The sequence below is a fragment of the Fusarium tjaetaba genome (genome assembly GCF_013396195.1).
Source record: "Fusarium tjaetaba strain NRRL 66243 chromosome Unknown NRRL66243_c0000109, whole genome shotgun sequence".
In the NCBI taxonomy this organism is placed as follows: domain Eukaryota; kingdom Fungi; phylum Ascomycota; class Sordariomycetes; order Hypocreales; family Nectriaceae; genus Fusarium; species Fusarium tjaetaba.
In genome coordinates, this window is record NW_023501305.1 from 119011 (window position 1) to 136958 (window position 17948).

Consider the following 17948-nt stretch of genomic DNA (forward strand, 5'->3'; position numbering starts at 1 on the left):
CTCCTCGCGCCATGTTTCCTGCGCCTCGTAGTCTCCCATATTCCACCCAATAAACCCAATACTCCGGCAAAGGCAGCTTCTGTGTCGGAAAACTAGGACTACACCAACTCGTGAGGTTTCTCACAACTAGTGACTTGTACATACAGTAAAGTAGAACATCAAATTTGAGAGCTAGATGACCTAGAACCGTCACCCAGAGGCGAACAGATTGTGGCTGTAAGTGACGATCCTACCCTAAAGCGTAGGATCTTTACTTCGTCTTATTTTCGAGCAGGCCATACCAATATCAAATTAGTTATTTGTTCAGTTGGAATCCTCTTCCGAATCAGTTGCTTTTGAGAGGAGGGCCAATCGAGGCTTGGGAATGGGAATGGCGATGGGAATGACCTTCGTTGCTGCTTCATAGGTAGGTACCGTGGTGTACCACGACACTGTAGAAACAAAGCCGCAGAGAGAGCATTTCCGTAACAATCAGAAACGTTTGTATTCCTCACTTTCCTGCTATGCATATATAGGTGCCCCAGCGGAAACTACGAACCTGACACGCATATACGTTTACAAGTATTTCTGCTTACTATTCTCGTGATGTTTTAAACCTTGGTGTAGATCTCCGAGTACCTCACAATTAGTCCTTGAGTTCATCACTCATGCCAATTCAAGTAATTCCACTGAAAAGAACAAACCCCAGCATTGGAATTATAAGCCAAGACACGATAACCCACTCCTTCACCCCAAAGGCGCACTATCGTCGTCAACTCCTACGCCCTTCAAACTTACCCCGCCAATCACGGCAAACACCACCCCGCAACTCGGAGCCCATCTCCATATCACCTCATCCCTCGTTCGTTACATAAATACAACATCACCATAACCCAAAAAACATGAACTCTCGTTTTGCATTCTCACTCTCTAGAGCTAGAATCACACCTCGCTTCACTACATTTCGCACAATGGCTTCCTCATCTGTTACCGTCCCTCCCGGAAAGTACGAGTTTCTCGTTGTCGTCCATGACAAGCCCAATGTTCGAGAGAAGAGACTCGAGGTTCGAGGGTGAGCTTTGTTCTGACACTGTATTATATGCAGCTTGAGCTAACAGGCCGAAGAACCCACTTCAAGAACATGGTTCCTAACGTTGAGAATGGAAGCTGGAAGATGGGAGGTGTGTATTCTTCATCCAAACAGGCCTAGATGTTGGACCCTGACAAGGAGACTAATGTTGTGTCTAGGTGCCATTCTAAACAGTGTCCCCAAAGATGACAGTGTCGATAGCCTCGACTTTGCTGGCAGTACCCTTGTCTGCATCGCTGAATCCGTAGAAGAGGTCAGAGAGCAACTCAGCAAAGACATCTATGCTACATCAGGCGTCTGGGACATGGACAAGGTAAATAGAACGCGGATCCATTCCAAGGCAATTTGCTAATATGATATACAGGTCCAGATCTACCCCTTCAAGGCCGCCTTCAGAATGAACTAATGCACAAAGCCAATACCATTCCCGTAGAGCCACGATAGTGACCCTTCTCAAAACAGTGAACTGATACTATTCATGCTAGTTATCATGATCCGTTACCATGATGTCCCTGTTGTCCATCCGTCGATTGCTGACCTCGAATCTTTGTGATCATTCGTTCCCTACCGCTTTGCTAACAATACCAGCCCTCAACAACCCCTGCATACCGATGTCATTACCAGCCCGATGAAAGCGAGCCAAAGCTATTACCAAAAACCGTGAGGAAGAGCTATCTGACCTACAAAATTCCAATTCCAATTCAAGTGATAGTAAACGCCATCGTACACTGACATATCCGTGCTGCTTTGGTATGGCCTGCCACCAAAATCATACCTGGTCTAAGCTTCGTTGTCATTCGAGCGACTCTCGGCTGCTTCTTCGGCTGCAACTCTCAGTTCGTAGTTGAGATCAAAGCATTCGGCCAACAGTCCAGTAACACTGCCTTGTCCTTCGGGGATGTCGCCATTAACCACAAACTTGCCGTCAACTTTCATGTTATCTAAGGAGTTAAGCTGTTTCATGTTAGAGATACCCAGGTTATGCCACTATGTATCAACATACCTTCATGCTGTAGGGGTAAAGCTCCCGCACAGAGGATACACCCCCGTTCTTCTTAACCTCAACGAGGCAACGTTTCAGTGTCTGCAGTTGGTTGTAAACAGGCAACAGGGCTTCAGACACTGGTTCGGATGCCAGCATAAACGAGTAGATGTACGCATACGATCTTCGGATCAGATAGAGCAAAGTTCGCTGCGTCCAGAGATCAGCTGGTCGCCCCCGATCGTCCACCCAGTTTCCATTCTGTCGGCTCTCATCAATTCTGTCAAGTTGCCGTTGGAAATCGTACAAATCCGTCTCCCGAAGCGACCATGCTTGCGTAAGAGAAAGTTTCTCGAGGTCGTTGCGAATTTGGATGAGCTGGTCATAGATTGGTCGCCATTGCTCAGCTACTTCTCCTTGTCTTTGAAGTGTCAGTGTATATTCATGTAAAAATGTTGGTCATCTCACCTCTCAAGAACCATGTCCGACCAGCGGACGCAGCGAAGGTACAAGTCTTTTAGCACTTCACCTCCCTCCTCCAAAGTTCCATCCTCTGCGGTAAATGTGCCGTTGTTATGCTTTTCGCCAATTTCCAAGATTTGGTTCTTTAGCTTCTTGACCTCGGATGTGGAGAACTAGGCAACGTTAGCACATCTCGGAACATTCCATTCCATTCCAGCCTCGCTTACCTTGGACTTGGTGTTGGCCAGCGAGATCGATCGCAGGATCGAAATGAGCTTCTCATGAGCCTCCAGTAAGTAATCTGGCAGCCGCTCTAATCTCTTCTGAAGTCGCGACAAGGTTGAGTTGCAGAGCGCAACGCGGTTCTCGAGTAGTGCAAGCATGTATGGAGGGTGTCGCTTGTCGGGCGATGGGTCAGTGGCGGCATCTTTGATGCTTTTAGACAGATCTTCAAGTGTAGACTGAATGCTTCCGAGGTCCTTGGCTGAGTAGAGCTCAGCCTCAGTGAGGTGGTCGAGTAATCGTTTGACAGTTGAAGTCATAGCGTATGTTGCTGGTGCCTCATTGTTTCGTCCGATCGTCAGATAGAATAGGGATAGCAGCTGGAAGCAGCTCTCCAAAACCTTGTCCACTGGAAATAAACTTGTAAGTATACTGGGATTTGGATGCGACAAAGATGGTGACATACATCTGTTCTCCTCCTTATCGCCTGTTTCGGCGCGCACAATCGCCAGCTCCTTGACCTGATCCATGGTCTCATCAAACAATGGCATGACATCTTGAGTTCGAATGTAGTTTGTGCGATCCTGTTTCAGGAGCAGTAGGCGATCGCGGACCAGCTGTAGCTTCTCGAGAATAGCTTGCTCCCGGGGGTCCCGCGGCATTGGGATCGCTGGAGTCTCCATGTCAACAGATGCCGGTTCCGAGCTTCTTATGGGGGTGTCGTAGAGATTTGTGTGATGTAAAGGGATGAAAGAATGGTAGTTTGTCACTATTGAGCTTGGAAGTGTATTGGCTTGTTGATTGTGCTTTGCGCAGGTCTCCGAGACTCCGACGAGTGACGAAAGTCGACGAGTGGCGGCGGGGCTCGAGATCCAGGGAAGTTGAGTCGGCTTTTGGTGGGGAGGTCGTGATAAACTAACTCACGTAGGCGCGATACAGGTCACAAGATAGGTATTGATTAAGCAGTGGATGAAGAATGATACCAAGTTTGGAGAGAGAATGCGGAGACGAGAATACAATGGAAGACGAAATAGTTGATGATGGAAGAAGTTGACTAGCGGATTGTAGATCGTGGAGAAACGATATCACGGTTACACTTCAGTTCAGTTCAGTTCAGTTCAGTTCAGTTCAGCTGGACCTGCCTGCCCTTCCCGTCTTTGCCTCGACCAAGAACGGATGCTGTTACTTTTAATCAAGGCAACTGGTAGGAAGGCCTAGACCGACCCCTCCATCAGGTCCTGCAGTCACTTCACCTATTACCGTACGCGGTGCGCCCTACGTCTTCGCTACGGCATTGAGCCAGACGACAACGGCTAAGCTGGGCTGCTTGCTAGTGGGGGGGGGTTCCCAACAAGCGATGGTGGGCAAGGGAGGGAGAGTAAGAGAAGAAGGAGTTGATAGGGGATTGGTCTTGATCAGTGATAATCAATCAGACGTCAGTGAGGTTGGTAATTATCTTATTAACTCAAACAATCATAGGCCTGGAAAACATAGTGTTTATGGTATTAACATTGTAATGCTCTTATCATCATATCTTCACAAACAATGCTCTTATGATGTCTGTGTTTTCCAAAGGTGGGGTAAAAAGCGCCGCATTTCATTGCATTCTTGGAAACACATCTCATTGGTTCGTTCCCTCGCACCCAATCAAAGGCGTAACTCACTCTCTTGCACCCACGGAGCGGATTAATTTACATCGATCGCTCCTGCCTCCACTTTTCCTTTAGGTCTTGAAGCCCTCCAGCCGAATTTCGACCAGATTTTCTGTGGTAAGCCCATTTGGTGATATCCCGACTTCAAACTACAACCGACTCGACTTCGTGCAGACTTTACAATCTCCCACCCGCACGTCAAAATCATTCACAATGTCTCACGCCGAGCTCGCTTCGTCCTACGCGGCCCTGATCCTCGCCGACGACGGTGTTGAGATCACCGTACGTTTTAACCCCGCGATTCCGTCGACGCTTTTGTGTGTGTGCGTGTTTGAGGTTATTGATCGCTAACATCGTCATCACGACTTTTCAGGCCGACAAGCTCCAGACCCTCATCAAGGCCGCCAAGGTCGAGGAGGTTGAGCCCATCTGGACCTCCATCTTCGCCAAGGTACGAACCGAATAATTCCAGCGATTTTTATGCGCCCATCCATATCTCCAGGACTTCGATTTTCTGACGGATTTTATCTGAATAGGCTCTCGAGGGCAAGGATGTCAAGGACCTCCTCGTGAACGTCGGCTCCGGTGGCGGTGCTGCCCCTGCCGCCGGTGGTGCCGCCGCTGCTGGTGGTGCCGCTGAGGAGGCTGCTCCTGAGGAGGCCAAGGAGGAGGGTATGTCTACCCACGACGCTCGACGACTGACTGCGGATTGCTGACAACCACTACAGAGAAGGAGGAGTCTGACGAGGACATGGGCTTCGGTCTCTTCGACTAAGAAGTTACGCCGCTACGACTGTTTCCTTGTTCTTTGTACTTCGACTGCATGGCTTCGGGGTTATCAATCGATCGATCATACAGGATGGAGAGCGGGCACTGTAACCTGCGCCCTGGACAGAGGAGCTTCTTACATACGATGCTATGAGGAACGCACTCAACGGAGTTTCGCGGAGGGAGAATTGGTCAATTCACACGGCTCTGATAAAAAAAAGTCCCGCCATGGGTGGTTTGAGTTCAACTGGGTTTTCTTCAAAGTGTGACTATCTCGCCAGAGTGTTTGCGATTGTGATTGTGATCAAGACGAATCTTTTCGTGCTCTTGTCTGCTCTAACTCTACTTAAAGGACTTTTTCTGTTTTTTGTAGTACTACAGATTCATCTTCCCTTTCCCCTACCAACGCCGCGCCATGCACAATCTTTCATGTCTACGTCAGAAATTATTTGACGATCAGGACCGATGATGGAACCAATCCCGCTTCCTTCAAGGTCTTGGAGAAATCGATGTCACCCTCAAATGTCTTGCGAGGGAACGTAGTCGTAAAGCTAGACACAGCATTCCCCGTCTCGCTCTGTAGCTGTTGCGCTAGCTCGAACAATGTCGTCTCAGCGGGCAAGGTCTTGGTGATGTTTCCGCCATCGGTCTGTAGTCGAAGTCGGGCTTCGTTGTGGTTGCTCTTGGGCTTAGATGCGGCTGCGACAGCAGCAGCGCCACCAGGAGTAGCAGCTTCGACTTGAGGAGCTCGACCCTCGCGGGCTGCCTTGGCCTCCTCTGCCTTTCGACGTCGCTCAGCTTTGTCGGCCTCGATCTTTGCCTTGATGCGCCTCTTGGCTTCCTGGTCCTCGAGCTTCTCTTGTCGCTTCTGGGCCGCTTCCTTGACTGCTTGCTTGCGGGCCAGCTCTTCCTTTGCTTCCTGGCTCTCCTTGGTTGACTTTTGGCGAATTTGCTATGAGAATGTTAGGTTAAGTGAATGGTGTGACTGGATGGATTCTGTTACCTCGTTGCGCTTGTGATCTTCCTTGTCCTTGACAGATTGAAGAGCTCTCTTGGCGGCGAGACGCTCACGAAGTTGCTCAAGCTTGACCTTCTTCTCGTCCTCAGTCAGGGGTGCAATCTCCTCTGTTGACTCCGAGAAGTCAGTGTGCTCGCTGTAGTCTCAGTCAGCCAAGCATTCCCCAGAAGATGGTAGGGTCAGGTTGACATACGTCTTGGTCGCGTGATAGGTAGCCAGATCATGGTTCTTGAATCTCTTTCCACAATCATTGCAGATCAATGACTTGGCAGTGCCAGTCTCGAGCTCTGCAATCTTGGCTTCCGTATCCTCCTCGTCGTCATCCTCTTCCTTAGCAGCAGCAGCAGCCTTGATCTCATCAATAGGCTTGTCCTGGTTATCCTCAAGCCACTGAAGAGCGCCCTGGACTACCAAAGTTAGCCTTGAACGAGTCATTCGAAAAGTCTAACTTACGGCCTCCAGTCTTCTTGACGGCAATCTCAGCACGCTCCTTGTCAAAGCCCATATCGAGCAGGGTATCGAGATCAGAAGGCATATTGGCGGTGTTGTTTGGTAACAGTTGGTGATAGTGGGGTTGGATGAGGGGCAACTGTTAATGAGTTGAGTAGAGGAAGATGGAGAGAATGAAGGGACGGAGTTTTATTTAAGTATCAGAGAATTGGTGGGACAGGCAAAAAAATCCCAGTCGTGAATAAATTCAAAGTGGAATATGCCTTTGCACTGAGTTGTCCTTTGATGCTGAAACCAAAGCTTAGGTAAAGCCTGAGAACGTCATTCAAGCCGCTGCCTCAGTGACGTCGCCGGGATTACTACGGTTAAGCACGGGCGTAATCATGACTGATATTCCGATACAGGCAGTAATTTCTCTCTCTTCTCATGATGAATAGTAAAACTGAAGACATTATTTCCTACAGTTCAACATGCTCGAAAACTGGAAACCCTATGCTTGTTCAAACACGAACATCTACGAGAGACAAGCTTCCCAGAATCATCGCCTTACAAACTTTAAATATCCAAACGCATCTACCGATTCAAACAAGTATTATCATTAAGTGCGCTCGCTAATGAGCTGGGTATCATCATAAGTTCATGCCATCTATATCTAACATCTAACATCCAAACAAATCCTTAATACTCCTGCAGCCGGCTTCACCACTGAAGCGGCCAGCTACCGTGCTTTCGAGCATACGCCTCTCCAAGACGATTCAGCACATCTCGCGAAACATCTTGATGGTACTTCCTGCACCAATCGTTGACTTGGTTCCCATTGAGAGACTCTTGACGAGTAAGAGTCAGATATCGATGTAGGTATGCAACTGCATCCTCCATATCGTCGGCTCGGATGTTGTCGCAGAGACTGTTGAGTTTGCTGCACAACGCATAGTCCCACGGGGCGGCGTAAACTGCCAGACCACCGTAGTTACCGCGATGCTCGAAGATGACTTCATGCTGGTCCTTGGCCCATTGAAGAATATCGACCTGGATATTTCGAGGCACAAAGAATTGCATCGAGTTGTTGAACCACTGCTCTCCGAGAGTTCCCTGAGCCTTCTTGTTGGCGAAACTAGCAGCGTTGCTGAGTGTGATGTACTCTTTCGAGGCAGGATCGTGAAGAAGGAACTCGACGTCGGGAGTTGTCTCTCTGTGACGCAGATAAAGTGCGTTTACAGCACCACCAACGACAGCACAGTTCACGTATGTGCCACATTCGTTCAGGTACTTGGCCATGTGTTGAAAGGCGTCGATGATCTGCTGTCGACTCAACTCTGAGGTTTCAGGGAAGTCTTGGAAGATGGACGAGGGAGCCATGACAGAGCCAACTGAATGGCTTGAGATGGTCACAGGACGGATAGGTCGAGACTCCATCTCGAGGATGTGGCGAGAGTTGTTGCAGCCCATGATGAAGGTGGTGAGAGTTGTGCAAGGATAAGTTGAAACAATACTGGGGTTAATATCGAGTATTATACTGCAAGAGATACGAGAGATCTATCTAGATATCGTATAAAGAGGTGATCTTCTCGGATTCAGTCCACATGACTCTGGAGATCTGTTCGTATAAATACCAAAGCCAAGTGCCGAATAGCCCTACTGCAACCTTTTGAGACAGGAGCAGCACACACACACACACACACATTTGCGCCATAAGCGGTTGTTCCAGAAGAATTCAGTCAGCCGCAGAATGATTCTCTACTCCTACTGTAACGTAGGAGCACAGAAATGGAGTAGCCGCCCATGGCACCGCCTCGTGTCGATCAAATACGAGGGTCCTACCCGCAGATGGCCGTTCCTGTGAGCCTAGCAATCCACCTTTCTGTTGGATTTGGAGGACTGTGGTAGGCTGAGTCTGACTTATCCGTAGCGTCGGAATTCAATGTTTAGGATATTTTTAGACGTCTTATTCTCCCTCGAGTAGTTGCTAGGCTAAGGTAGTTTTGAGTGCGATCGATTGGTTAACATGTCGTGATATTTAGTCAAGTCGTCCATCGCGCCAGCCGCGAAAGTTCATCAATAGGACATTCCCGTGCCTGAGTTGAGCAACGGTTGGTGATGTTTGTAACACAGCCCAAGCCATATAACTACCGACTGTCACCACCCACGAGCTGACCACGTTCTTGTCAGCATTTAGAGTCAATAAACTGCACTGTAGGTTTCACCAATTTGAAGGATTTTTTTCGTTCTGGAGTTGCACAGCCTGTCGAGTCTCAAATGTTCAAGAAAATGCAGCGAACCTTGGGCAGCAAATTCCGAATTCCGAGGAACAACTCTCTGGTACTCAGATTCTCTGATACTCAGATACTATCCATGGCTGTTGCGCTGGAGGGAACCTCTTCAGCTTAGAAGAGAATGTGGGAAAACTCGAGACCTCGATTACGATTGACGAGAGTGCTGAGACAAGTCTTTTCAAAAAAAAAAAAAAAAACATGGAACGTTTTCTGAACAGTTCTTATGGTCCTCAGGTCAAATGGTCTCGAGTGTCTTTGGTTCAAGAGTTACAGATAACGACACACTCTCCCAACTCATTCGGCGAATATTGCAAAAGTCATCTTCGTTTGATGGCCCCAAACCATCAATGCAACTTACTCTCCACACGAGAGATCACTCTGCTCATCCCTTGTCTGTTAATGTTTCAATGAATATGGAGGTGGGTATCAAAACTGTTCGAGATTGTTTGTCGATGCTCAACAAAGAATAGAGAGTTCTGAGTTCATGACGGCTGCGCTAACGAATCTGCCAAGCTCTGACGCTACCTTCCGTTACCTCGAGTTTGCCTATCGTGCCCTTCGCTTTTGAAATAACTATTTCTCTAGAAAAAGAAAGAAGTAATCCATTTAATGGCTTGTCCCAGAACTATCCCAGCAATTGGCAACCATTGGCTGAAGTCCTGCTCTAGATATTAGTACTTACTTGAGTTTGTCTGAATGGGAACTTACATGAATACTACCGATAGCGCCTCGAAACTTGAGAATCTAATCGAGAGAACGAGAGAACAATCGAAAGAAATGTGTCCTTTTTGGTACCAGGAGAGCTAAAGAAATTAGAAAATTTAGTTAATAATTATTTAGGTGTTCTTAGCAGCTTTTTCCAGCTCTTTCTTTTTTTGACGCTCCTCCTTCATCCATTTCCACATTTGAGCAATCTGTTTGTCTCTTTGTGCTATAGTTTGACGAGTACATTGGCATGGTTGGTGTCGTCTAGTACGGATGTTCCTTGCAGGACATCGTTGAACTAGTGGTTGAATTACAGAGCGAATCGTATATGGTTGGAGTGCTGCTGCTCGGATAACTCCAAAAATAGCCATGATAATGGAAATGAAAGCGAAAGATTTATTTTAGTGATGTGTATGCGAATGATTGATGTTGCTGATGACCGGGATGATGAAGAAGAAAAGAAAGTGGAGAGCTGGCAGACTGATGGCGGAGTTTAAGCCCCCTGATGGCTCGTGCGCCCTGTAGCAACCACCTGAAGTTGAGCCGGCTCAACTGGGAATAGGGCGCGCCATAGCAGAAGCAATTACGTCGTAGGAGATCCCCAAGACACAAACCAACGTCAACCTGCCTTCCATTCCCCTTCCAGGTATCCAATACCTTAATCAACTCAACTCACCACACTCCACTGCTACTAATCTTTCATTTCGTCACCAATTTCTTCCTTCTCCCACGCGACCAACTTCCTCAAATCTTATCGACTCGCTGCAGCCTCGTGTTGCTATACTTTTAACTTACCTTTAATCAAACTCCCCCCCTTTGCTAATCAACCAACGACATTTCATACTGTACTCTACCTCCCGTTGCCACGTTTCCACTTGGTTACCGCCGAGGAACCATCGCGCGATACCACAAATCATAACAACCTCAGCATTTTATTACCGCTACCACGATAGCAAGCCAGAATGTCGGTCGATATCGAGCCATTTGAGCTGTCCTTTAGACGTGCGTGATCTGCGATGGATGATGACGGACTTCCGAGGATTGACATGATTGCTAGGCCCCTTCACCACCGAGGTCTCCCAGACCTTGACTCTAAAGAACCCCAACCCTACCCCCGTGGCTTTCAAGGTCAGTAGATCAGCGATTCTCATGCGACGGATTTACTGATAAAAAGAACAGGTCAAGACCACTGCTCCCAAACAGTATGCTTGCCCCTCAAACCAAGCCATTCCGATCGCATACCTGACGTCTCCTCACTAGATACTGTGTTCGACCAAATGCAGGCCGCATCGAGGCCGGCCAGAGCTTCGATGTCTCTGGTGAGTCTGCTCCTAAAAGCGCATGCCGGCAGCCGTTAACGATCACCTAGTCCTTCTCCAGGCTATGAAGCAGGATCCCGCTCCTGACGCTAAGTGCCGTGACAAGTTCCTTGTCCAGTCCGCCCCGATCACCGCCGATAAGGAGTTTGCCAGCGTTGCCAATGTCGTGCGTAGCAAATCGATCCCGAAATCCGGACTTTAAACTAACTCAATCACCAGCTTGAAACGACCGACAAAGCCCACCTTGTCGAGCGCAAGATTCGAGTCAACTGGCTCGCGGCTGGTGACGCCGACCAAGCTCCTAACCGGCCTATCTCCACGCCTAACAAGCAAGCTATTGCCAACGGTGTAAGTTTCGCCGACTCTGATCTAGAGGTTGACAACTAATGGTATAATCTAGATCAACGACACTCCCGACGTTTCGCGTACATTTTCTTCACCTGGAATTCGAGACGAGTCGCCCTCATCCTCGGCAGCACCCCCTCCCTACCAATCGCCCAAAGAATCCACCTATGAGGATGAGAAACCCAAGTCTACCTACGAGGACTCCGATGTGAAGAGCACTATCGCTCAAGCTACAACGGCCATCAAAGAGACTGCAGAGCTGACCTATGAGGAGCTTAAGGCTAAGCTTGCCCAGGCCGAACAGCAGCTTGTAGCTCTCAAGGATAGCGGTCTTCGACAGCGCAATGTCAAGTCCGCCTCCGGCGATGATGACAAACGACCTCTCGCCCAGACCGCCCAAGCTGTCACCCAAACCGTCGAAGGTGTTCCTGTGCAAATGGCGGCCATTCTTTGCTTGGTCAGCTTCTTGCTTGCCTACTTCTTCTTCTAGAATTAAGGAGAAGGTGACAGCCCTTGTATCTTTTCGACAAACGAAACTAATAGACAGGCTTGACGACGCTCATGAGAACTCAGCCGGAGACTTGGGATCCCCGGATGCATAAATCTTCAACGTACGGCGAGGCTAAAGCATAGGATCAGGAAGCATATCATACGATCGGCGTAACACTGCAGGATTCGCAGCTCAGTACGAATCGAAACCCACTTGGAAGGGTACCTTGGGGACAGTGGACCATGTCTCTGGGCCAGCGTGGTTTCGGTCAGCAGGGCTTTGAACGCATTGCAGCTGGGGATGAAAGCTTCGTCGAGGAGTTTAAAAGCGATGGGAGGAGGATGTGGCTTCCGAGGCGGGAGCTTTGACTGTACACTCTTACCTTGAGCCTCTCGCGGCTCTCGTATTTTCTTGTGTCGTATTATTCTGTTTGCGTTAACTGATAAATTCGGAGTTCTAACTTGTATCTCTCATCGACTCTCCTTTTCATCTTTCGTGTTTTCCGGCCATCTGCAAGCTTAGCCGCTCGATTATTTACATTTTACGGACTGAACGTCTGGAGTCGTTGCACATAAACCAAATCGTGATAGCTCGTTACGTCACAGAGTCGGTCTCTAAGCTTTGTGATCGCTCAAAAGATTGTATTTGTATTTTTGTCCATACCCTAACGCCATGCAATATCTGTGTCCTATGGTCTATTTGCCTGAATCTATGTTGCCTAGCTCAGACAAAAATCTACCAAAAGCGGCCGGTTTTCGAGTTGATCATGGCCTTGATAAGCCTTACCCCGTATCACAAGATGAATAAAAACAGCTGCATTACAACGAATTATATGTACTTTTGCCTTGCTTCTAAATCGACTCGATCTCGGACTGCTTCCAGTCGGCAACAGCACCGCCACCGACAAGGCGTCCACCCTGCTTACGCTTGACACGGCAACTCATGCCAACGTTCTCATCGAAGATGAAGCGCCAGATGGCATAGCACCAGCTCTCGTGGCGGGGCAAGTCATCATAGAATTCGTGAGCAATTTCGCGCACCTTATGAAGACGAGTCCAGGGCACTGCGGGGAAGTCATGGTGTTCGTTGTGAAGTCCGACGTTGTAGGTGAACCAGTTGAGGGGTCCATAGTAAGAGAAGGTCTCGGGAACGGGGATCTTGTTCTCCGGGTCACGAGCGGAGGGAGCAACGGTCTCGTACACGTAGTGCTCGGCGATGAAGTGACCAGCCAGGGGGTGAAGACTCCCGGCCAAAAAGGAGGAGAGCAGCAGGTAGAGGAGAGAGTTGACAGAGGCGTACTTCAGGAGAACGAGATCGAAGGCGACCTGGACAGCGATGTTGAGGGCGTGGACTCCAGTCAAAGGAACGCGGTAGACAGCCATGGGTCGCAGGGCGTAGAAGAAGATCTGGAAAGTGCAGAAGAAGGCCTTTCCGAGAATCGAATCCAGAACGAAGGCCTCGAAGGCAGTGGGAAGATCGGTATCAAGGCCATCGACACCGAGGGACTTGTGGTGGGTAAGGTGGTATGGCTGTAGAGTGTTAGCATTATTTCAGATATCGAAATGCGATCTAGGTCACATACTCGAAACGAAGCGCTATAAGGAATACCGATGGGAAGGTTGGCAAAGATGGCGATCAGACGGTTGAGACGGGCGCTTCGGAAAGCCAGGTTATGGGAGATCTCGTGAATGGCGAGGAAAAGGTTCTGGTTGGCAGTGGCTCCGAAGACGTAGGCGACAGCCCAGAACTTCCATGAGAAGAAAGGAGTCGACTGGAGCATCCATGCGAGGAAGACCTGGAGAGAGACGACACCGAGGACGACCCATTTCGTGAGAGGCTCAGGACCGCAAAGCTTGGTGATCTGTGGATGGAGGCAAGATTAGCGACATGTCATGACACAGCGGGGCCAATCAGCAGAGCACGAACCTCGGGGTGAGCCTTGATAATAGCGAGACGGCGAGTTCGATGAGGCTCCTCCGTGTATGTCCAGAAGAAATCGTGGCTCTTATCAGCACCTTCGGCTGGCGCAGGAGCTGGGCTTGGGCTATCGCCCTTTGCCCTCGAAGTGACCGTAGATGAATTTGTCGCAGGCATCTTTCCTTCGATGGTTTAGGAAAAAGTGAAAGAAAGTCTAAACCCGCGAAGAACGAAAAAGTGCAAGGACGGTTGAATGAAAAAAGAATGTGATACATTTGCCTCCTTGGTAGCTGCGGCGCGGGAAACAGGGGCCAGAGAAAGCTACGTGGAAGGCGGTGAAAATCCAGGTCCAAATGTTAATTGGTATTCTGACCAATGATGGGTTGGTTAGGGGCTAGATTTGGCGGGTGGGGGAGAAATTCAGGGGACCAGGCGGATGGTTTTTGAGGGGTTCAAGAAGGCGGGGCATGGTTGGGCAAGCCATTCAGAGAGGCGAATTGTATGGCGTGGCACTTGAGATGAGTTTATTTGTGTGTATCATGAGCGACTGAGCAGCATTGCCCAGCAGTGATAGCTCAGATAGCTTTATTTTACACTGCGCTCAGTTGGCTGTGCCACTGTTGCTTCTGACCTCAATTATAGCTAAGTAAATATCTAGGTAACTAAAAACCTCTTCATCCTTTGAACAAAGTTGTCGAACGACAAGAGGGGAAATGGTTCGAGTGGTGCCATTCGGGACCGTCAATTTCCGTTGATAAACACCAGGACCATACGATTATTCGGTATTTCTTGGAAACTCCCTAGCTCTATCTCTCGATCCTGTTGGCAAGATGCGTAATTGCGGCAATCTGGTAGGGCTTTTGCCTTGATAGGTGGACCATCACATTGAGGATGCAACAGAATGCGATTCTTGAGCCCCATGGAGTGCGAATACGAATACTATATTGCCAACGTGTCTTTTCCAAATACTCAACTTGCGTTTAAATATATATTGAATATACAAGGAAGGCTTCTTCAGCGTCACTACTGGTCAATGTTCGGGATGGCTTAGGAACGAAGGTTCCATCTGAATACAACAGATGCCAAGGTAGGCCAATGCTGTCAAATGCCTAGAATCGACATCTAGACTATACGTTGGAGTCAACAACAACTTTGCCTCACTAATTTTGATTCAACTCGAGCTGGGTTAGCAACGTATGATATGAATATGCTTGAAAGAAAAGTGCAACATTGGGAAAGCGCATGTGACAACAGGTTCTGGGCGTTCTTGGCAAGAACTGGTTGGTGTGGGCGTCGAGCTAAGGTTCAGCTCAGGCAGAGCCTCAGCCTCCACTTCAACTTTACTTCAACATCTACGACATGTCAATTTCTATCTCAATGATTCATCATGAGGCATCCAATTCTACAATGTTGTGTACTCCGTAACGGGATCGATCGTGGCTGAAAGCAGCTCACCATCGTCTCGATCAAGAAAGACCAACTCCGCGTGTATTGTTCCAGCTCGGGTATCATTGCATAACGTGTTTCTCTACAACTTCTCCCTTCTCTCCTCTCATTTAAAGACCGTTGGACGCACACGAGAATACGCCAGCCACGGTGCCAGCCTCGTACTGATCGATAATGCCCTGTACACTGGCATATGTACCAACAGTAAGGAACATAATACCAATCGCAATCAAGATGAGGTTGACAATGTTTCCGGTAAGGTCAGCGATCTTGCCATGTCGTCGCCCAATCTCCTTATCGGCTTTGCGCATTCTGAAATAAGCAACTCCCCAGAAAATGAAGCCAAACCAACTATCGAAGAGAGACGACATAACGGAAAGCACTGGAAGGTAGTGGTTAGCAATGACCGATGCAATAGCTCTTCTTCGGGTACTTACAAGAGTTAAAGAAGGGGATGATCATGGCGATGATAAAAGCAAAGATCCAGGTGACAAGAAGAATTCCACTCCAAGATCCCCAACCAACAAGAGTGTGGCTGTTCAAGTGCTTGGAGTTGCGGAAGAGTCGGAAAAAGACGAAGCGGGCCGATACTGAGGCATAGAGGGTGCCAAGGAAGATGATTGTAGGAATCATGAACGAGAAGGCCGCCTTCTTGTACACATTTTCAAGCGAACCAAAAGCCGGCGCGGTCACATACTGGTTGCCAGTATAAGCATATACGATGGCTCCAACGAGACTGAAAACGATGATCTCAGCAATCGTGCACGCCCACAGAGCCTTGGGGAAGTCCCGGGGATCTCGCATCTCTGCAATGAAGCTGGGAAGGGTAATCTGGCCGATGAAGGTGTAGCTGATGTTGAGAAAAGCGGACATTCCGTTGACAAAAGTCGTGCCCTTGACAGGGATAGCTGTCACGATAGGCTCGCCCAGCTTTGCAGGATCGTATCCAAATGGGTGGTCCTGAATACCAGCAAAGATGGCAGCGAGCAGCACGGAAATGAATGTGAAGAAAGCCGATGCTGTTCCGAGCTTGGCCATCATGTCGAACGTCCTGGGCAGAGAACAAACCCAGCTGATAAGAGCAACAATAACCGAAAACATAACGGTTCGGCAGCTACCAACATCATCGGCTTCGGTCATGGTGTTGAGGTACTTGGCACCAACCAAAACGTGAAGGCCTTGAATGAAGGTGTTGTTAAGAATGAAGCACACAGCAGTTGCCCACCAAGCCCACTTCTTGTCCCAAAATAGCATCTGTCCAATATCGCAAACATCGCGCATCTCCGGGTGGCGGAGGCAGAATTCCCAGAGAACAAGACTGGTGTAGAGAACGATGAGAGCAACAATAATCGTCAGGATAATACCAGGCACCAATCCGAGAACACTGTAGGACCAAGGGAAACTCATGATGGCAAGACAAATGTACTCGCTGAAAAGCAGACCAGCAGTTTTCTGCCATGAGCAAGTGCGGTACTGGATCTGCTCTCCCTGCTCCGCAGCCAGCTGTTTGTTGAGAATGGCAGAGCTTGAATCCTCAGAGTCTGAAAGATCACGCCTCACAAATTCGGGCAATTGGGCAATTCGAGGACCGGCAGTGACACCCTCGCCACCAAACAGAGACGCCCATCGTGACGAAGGAGTTTGGAGTTCAGATTGACGACGTTCTGGGTCAGGGCTTCCGCCTCCAGAACCGAGAGATGTCTTTTCAGCCATGATGACAGCGTAGGAGGAGAGTGTGAGCTTGTCAAGACTGAAGGTGTGTTGTGAAGTATTGAATTCAACCACGGCTGACCAAGTTCAAGATGTTACGGTATCGCAACAAGAACAAAAGAAGAAAGGTGGGCAGGCACAAATCACAAACTAGGCGACTGCTAGGTGTGAGCGAAAGAAAATGCTGGGAAACGAAATACCACACCAAGGTTGCGATCCTACGATCCCTACCAACTTGGTTGTTGGTCGCACAAACAAGGTTCAGAGCCTGCTTCCATCCTCGGCGTAGAAGCTCACTACTGAACCAGATATGGGGTCTTTAGTCGTCAGTCTCTTCATCGAGCCCCTCGGACGTCGCCCATATCGATCCTCTTTGGCCCTCTCATCTATCAAAGCTCACGCTAGGATAGCAATTGAGCACAAACTGCAACACAGCACACCACTCACGATGGATCAGATGTTCCACACACCGGAGTGTCGCCAAATGCCTACCAACGTTAGGTATGAACAGACAAATGAAGTGAAGCCATAGGCCGCAAATCTATCCGGAGCGGCGAACGGGGCCCCCACCCGGTCCACGCCATGTGCCGAACATCCGTACCAGACCTCTAACAACCCCGACGACCCAGACTGAAGCTGCACGTCAGCCAGTAAAGGCCCATTTTGGTCGCATCATCGCCCAAGGTGCAAATCCACCGGAATCTCCGTCAGGTCGATCCCAGATGTATTCCCTGCTGCCTGGCAGGGGCTCAAAACAAGGTGATTTCAACATTCCTGACTGGAGCACTGTCTTCCAACGCGTGGGGTCTTTGGCTGTGGTGCATGCGTAACGTAGCTTTTACGTACATGAGCGATGGAGGCGAGTCCGACTTTGCAAGCCTGTTCCTGCAAGCTGATACTGATAGATCGCACGCAATTCGGCCGCATAGTGAGCAACAATCAACTATTGATGAGGCGTTGACCAGGTGGATGATCGGATGTGATTGTGGTCAGCTGTGATAACATTGATCTGAGCTCAAAAGCGAAGGATGCTTGAGCCAAACCAACAACAAGCAATTGAGGTTCTGATCTTCGCTGCAGGCGTATGCAGGCCCAACGTCACATCAATGTCAATTCATCA

At 48.9% G+C, this 17948-nt stretch overlaps 8 protein-coding genes across 8 annotated transcripts; 3 read left to right on the forward strand and 5 right to left on the reverse strand.

Moving 5' to 3' along the window:
* Window positions 1-950: 950 nt before the first annotated feature.
* Window positions 951-1475, forward strand: FTJAE_5652 (uncharacterized protein; the record flags this gene model as incomplete). Its single annotated transcript, XM_037352182.1, has 4 exons — window positions 951-1051; window positions 1105-1160; window positions 1228-1382; window positions 1434-1475. 4 exons carry the CDS (start codon window positions 951-953, stop codon window positions 1473-1475), a joined length of 354 nt encoding a protein of 117 aa, XP_037207145.1.
* A 374-nt stretch (window positions 1476-1849) lies between these two features.
* FTJAE_5653 (uncharacterized protein) lies at window positions 1850-3418 on the reverse strand (the record flags this gene model as incomplete). Its single annotated transcript, XM_037352183.1, has 5 exons — window positions 1850-2023; window positions 2073-2472; window positions 2520-2686; window positions 2741-3144; window positions 3202-3418. 5 exons carry the CDS (start codon window positions 3416-3418, stop codon window positions 1850-1852), a joined length of 1362 nt encoding a protein of 453 aa, XP_037207146.1.
* Window positions 3419-4600: 1182 nt separating this feature from the next.
* Window positions 4601-5162, forward strand: FTJAE_5654 (60s acidic ribosomal p1; the record flags this gene model as incomplete). Its single annotated transcript, XM_037352184.1, has 4 exons — window positions 4601-4669; window positions 4761-4838; window positions 4924-5059; window positions 5116-5162. 4 exons carry the CDS (start codon window positions 4601-4603, stop codon window positions 5160-5162), a joined length of 330 nt encoding a protein of 109 aa, XP_037207147.1.
* A 438-nt stretch (window positions 5163-5600) lies between these two features.
* FTJAE_5655 (h-caldesmon) lies at window positions 5601-6708 on the reverse strand (the record flags this gene model as incomplete). The annotated part of the gene is made up of 4 exons (XM_037352185.1): window positions 5601-6107; window positions 6159-6309; window positions 6367-6580; window positions 6627-6708. The coding sequence occupies 4 exons, from the start codon at window positions 6706-6708 to the stop codon at window positions 5601-5603; spliced, it is 954 nt and encodes a 317-aa protein (XP_037207148.1).
* A 614-nt stretch (window positions 6709-7322) lies between these two features.
* FTJAE_5656 (uncharacterized protein) lies at window positions 7323-8072 on the reverse strand (the record flags this gene model as incomplete). Its single annotated transcript, XM_037352186.1, has 1 exon — window positions 7323-8072. One exon carries the CDS (start codon window positions 8070-8072, stop codon window positions 7323-7325), a length of 750 nt encoding a protein of 249 aa, XP_037207149.1.
* A 2491-nt stretch (window positions 8073-10563) lies between these two features.
* Window positions 10564-11755, forward strand: FTJAE_5657 (vesicle-associated membrane associated B; the record flags this gene model as incomplete). Its single annotated transcript, XM_037352187.1, has 7 exons — window positions 10564-10603; window positions 10659-10729; window positions 10781-10803; window positions 10862-10920; window positions 10971-11086; window positions 11140-11268; window positions 11321-11755. 7 exons carry the CDS (start codon window positions 10564-10566, stop codon window positions 11753-11755), a joined length of 873 nt encoding a protein of 290 aa, XP_037207150.1.
* An 851-nt stretch (window positions 11756-12606) lies between these two features.
* On the reverse strand, window positions 12607-13849 carry FTJAE_5658 (sphingolipid delta-4 desaturase; the record flags this gene model as incomplete). The annotated part of the gene is made up of 3 exons (XM_037352188.1): window positions 12607-13284; window positions 13338-13616; window positions 13682-13849. The coding sequence occupies 3 exons, from the start codon at window positions 13847-13849 to the stop codon at window positions 12607-12609; spliced, it is 1125 nt and encodes a 374-aa protein (XP_037207151.1).
* Window positions 13850-15228: 1379 nt separating this feature from the next.
* On the reverse strand, window positions 15229-16831 carry FTJAE_5659 (neutral amino acid permease; the record flags this gene model as incomplete). Its single annotated transcript, XM_037352189.1, has 2 exons — window positions 15229-15500; window positions 15556-16831. 2 exons carry the CDS (start codon window positions 16829-16831, stop codon window positions 15229-15231), a joined length of 1548 nt encoding a protein of 515 aa, XP_037207152.1.
* Window positions 16832-17948: the final 1117 nt, after the last annotated feature.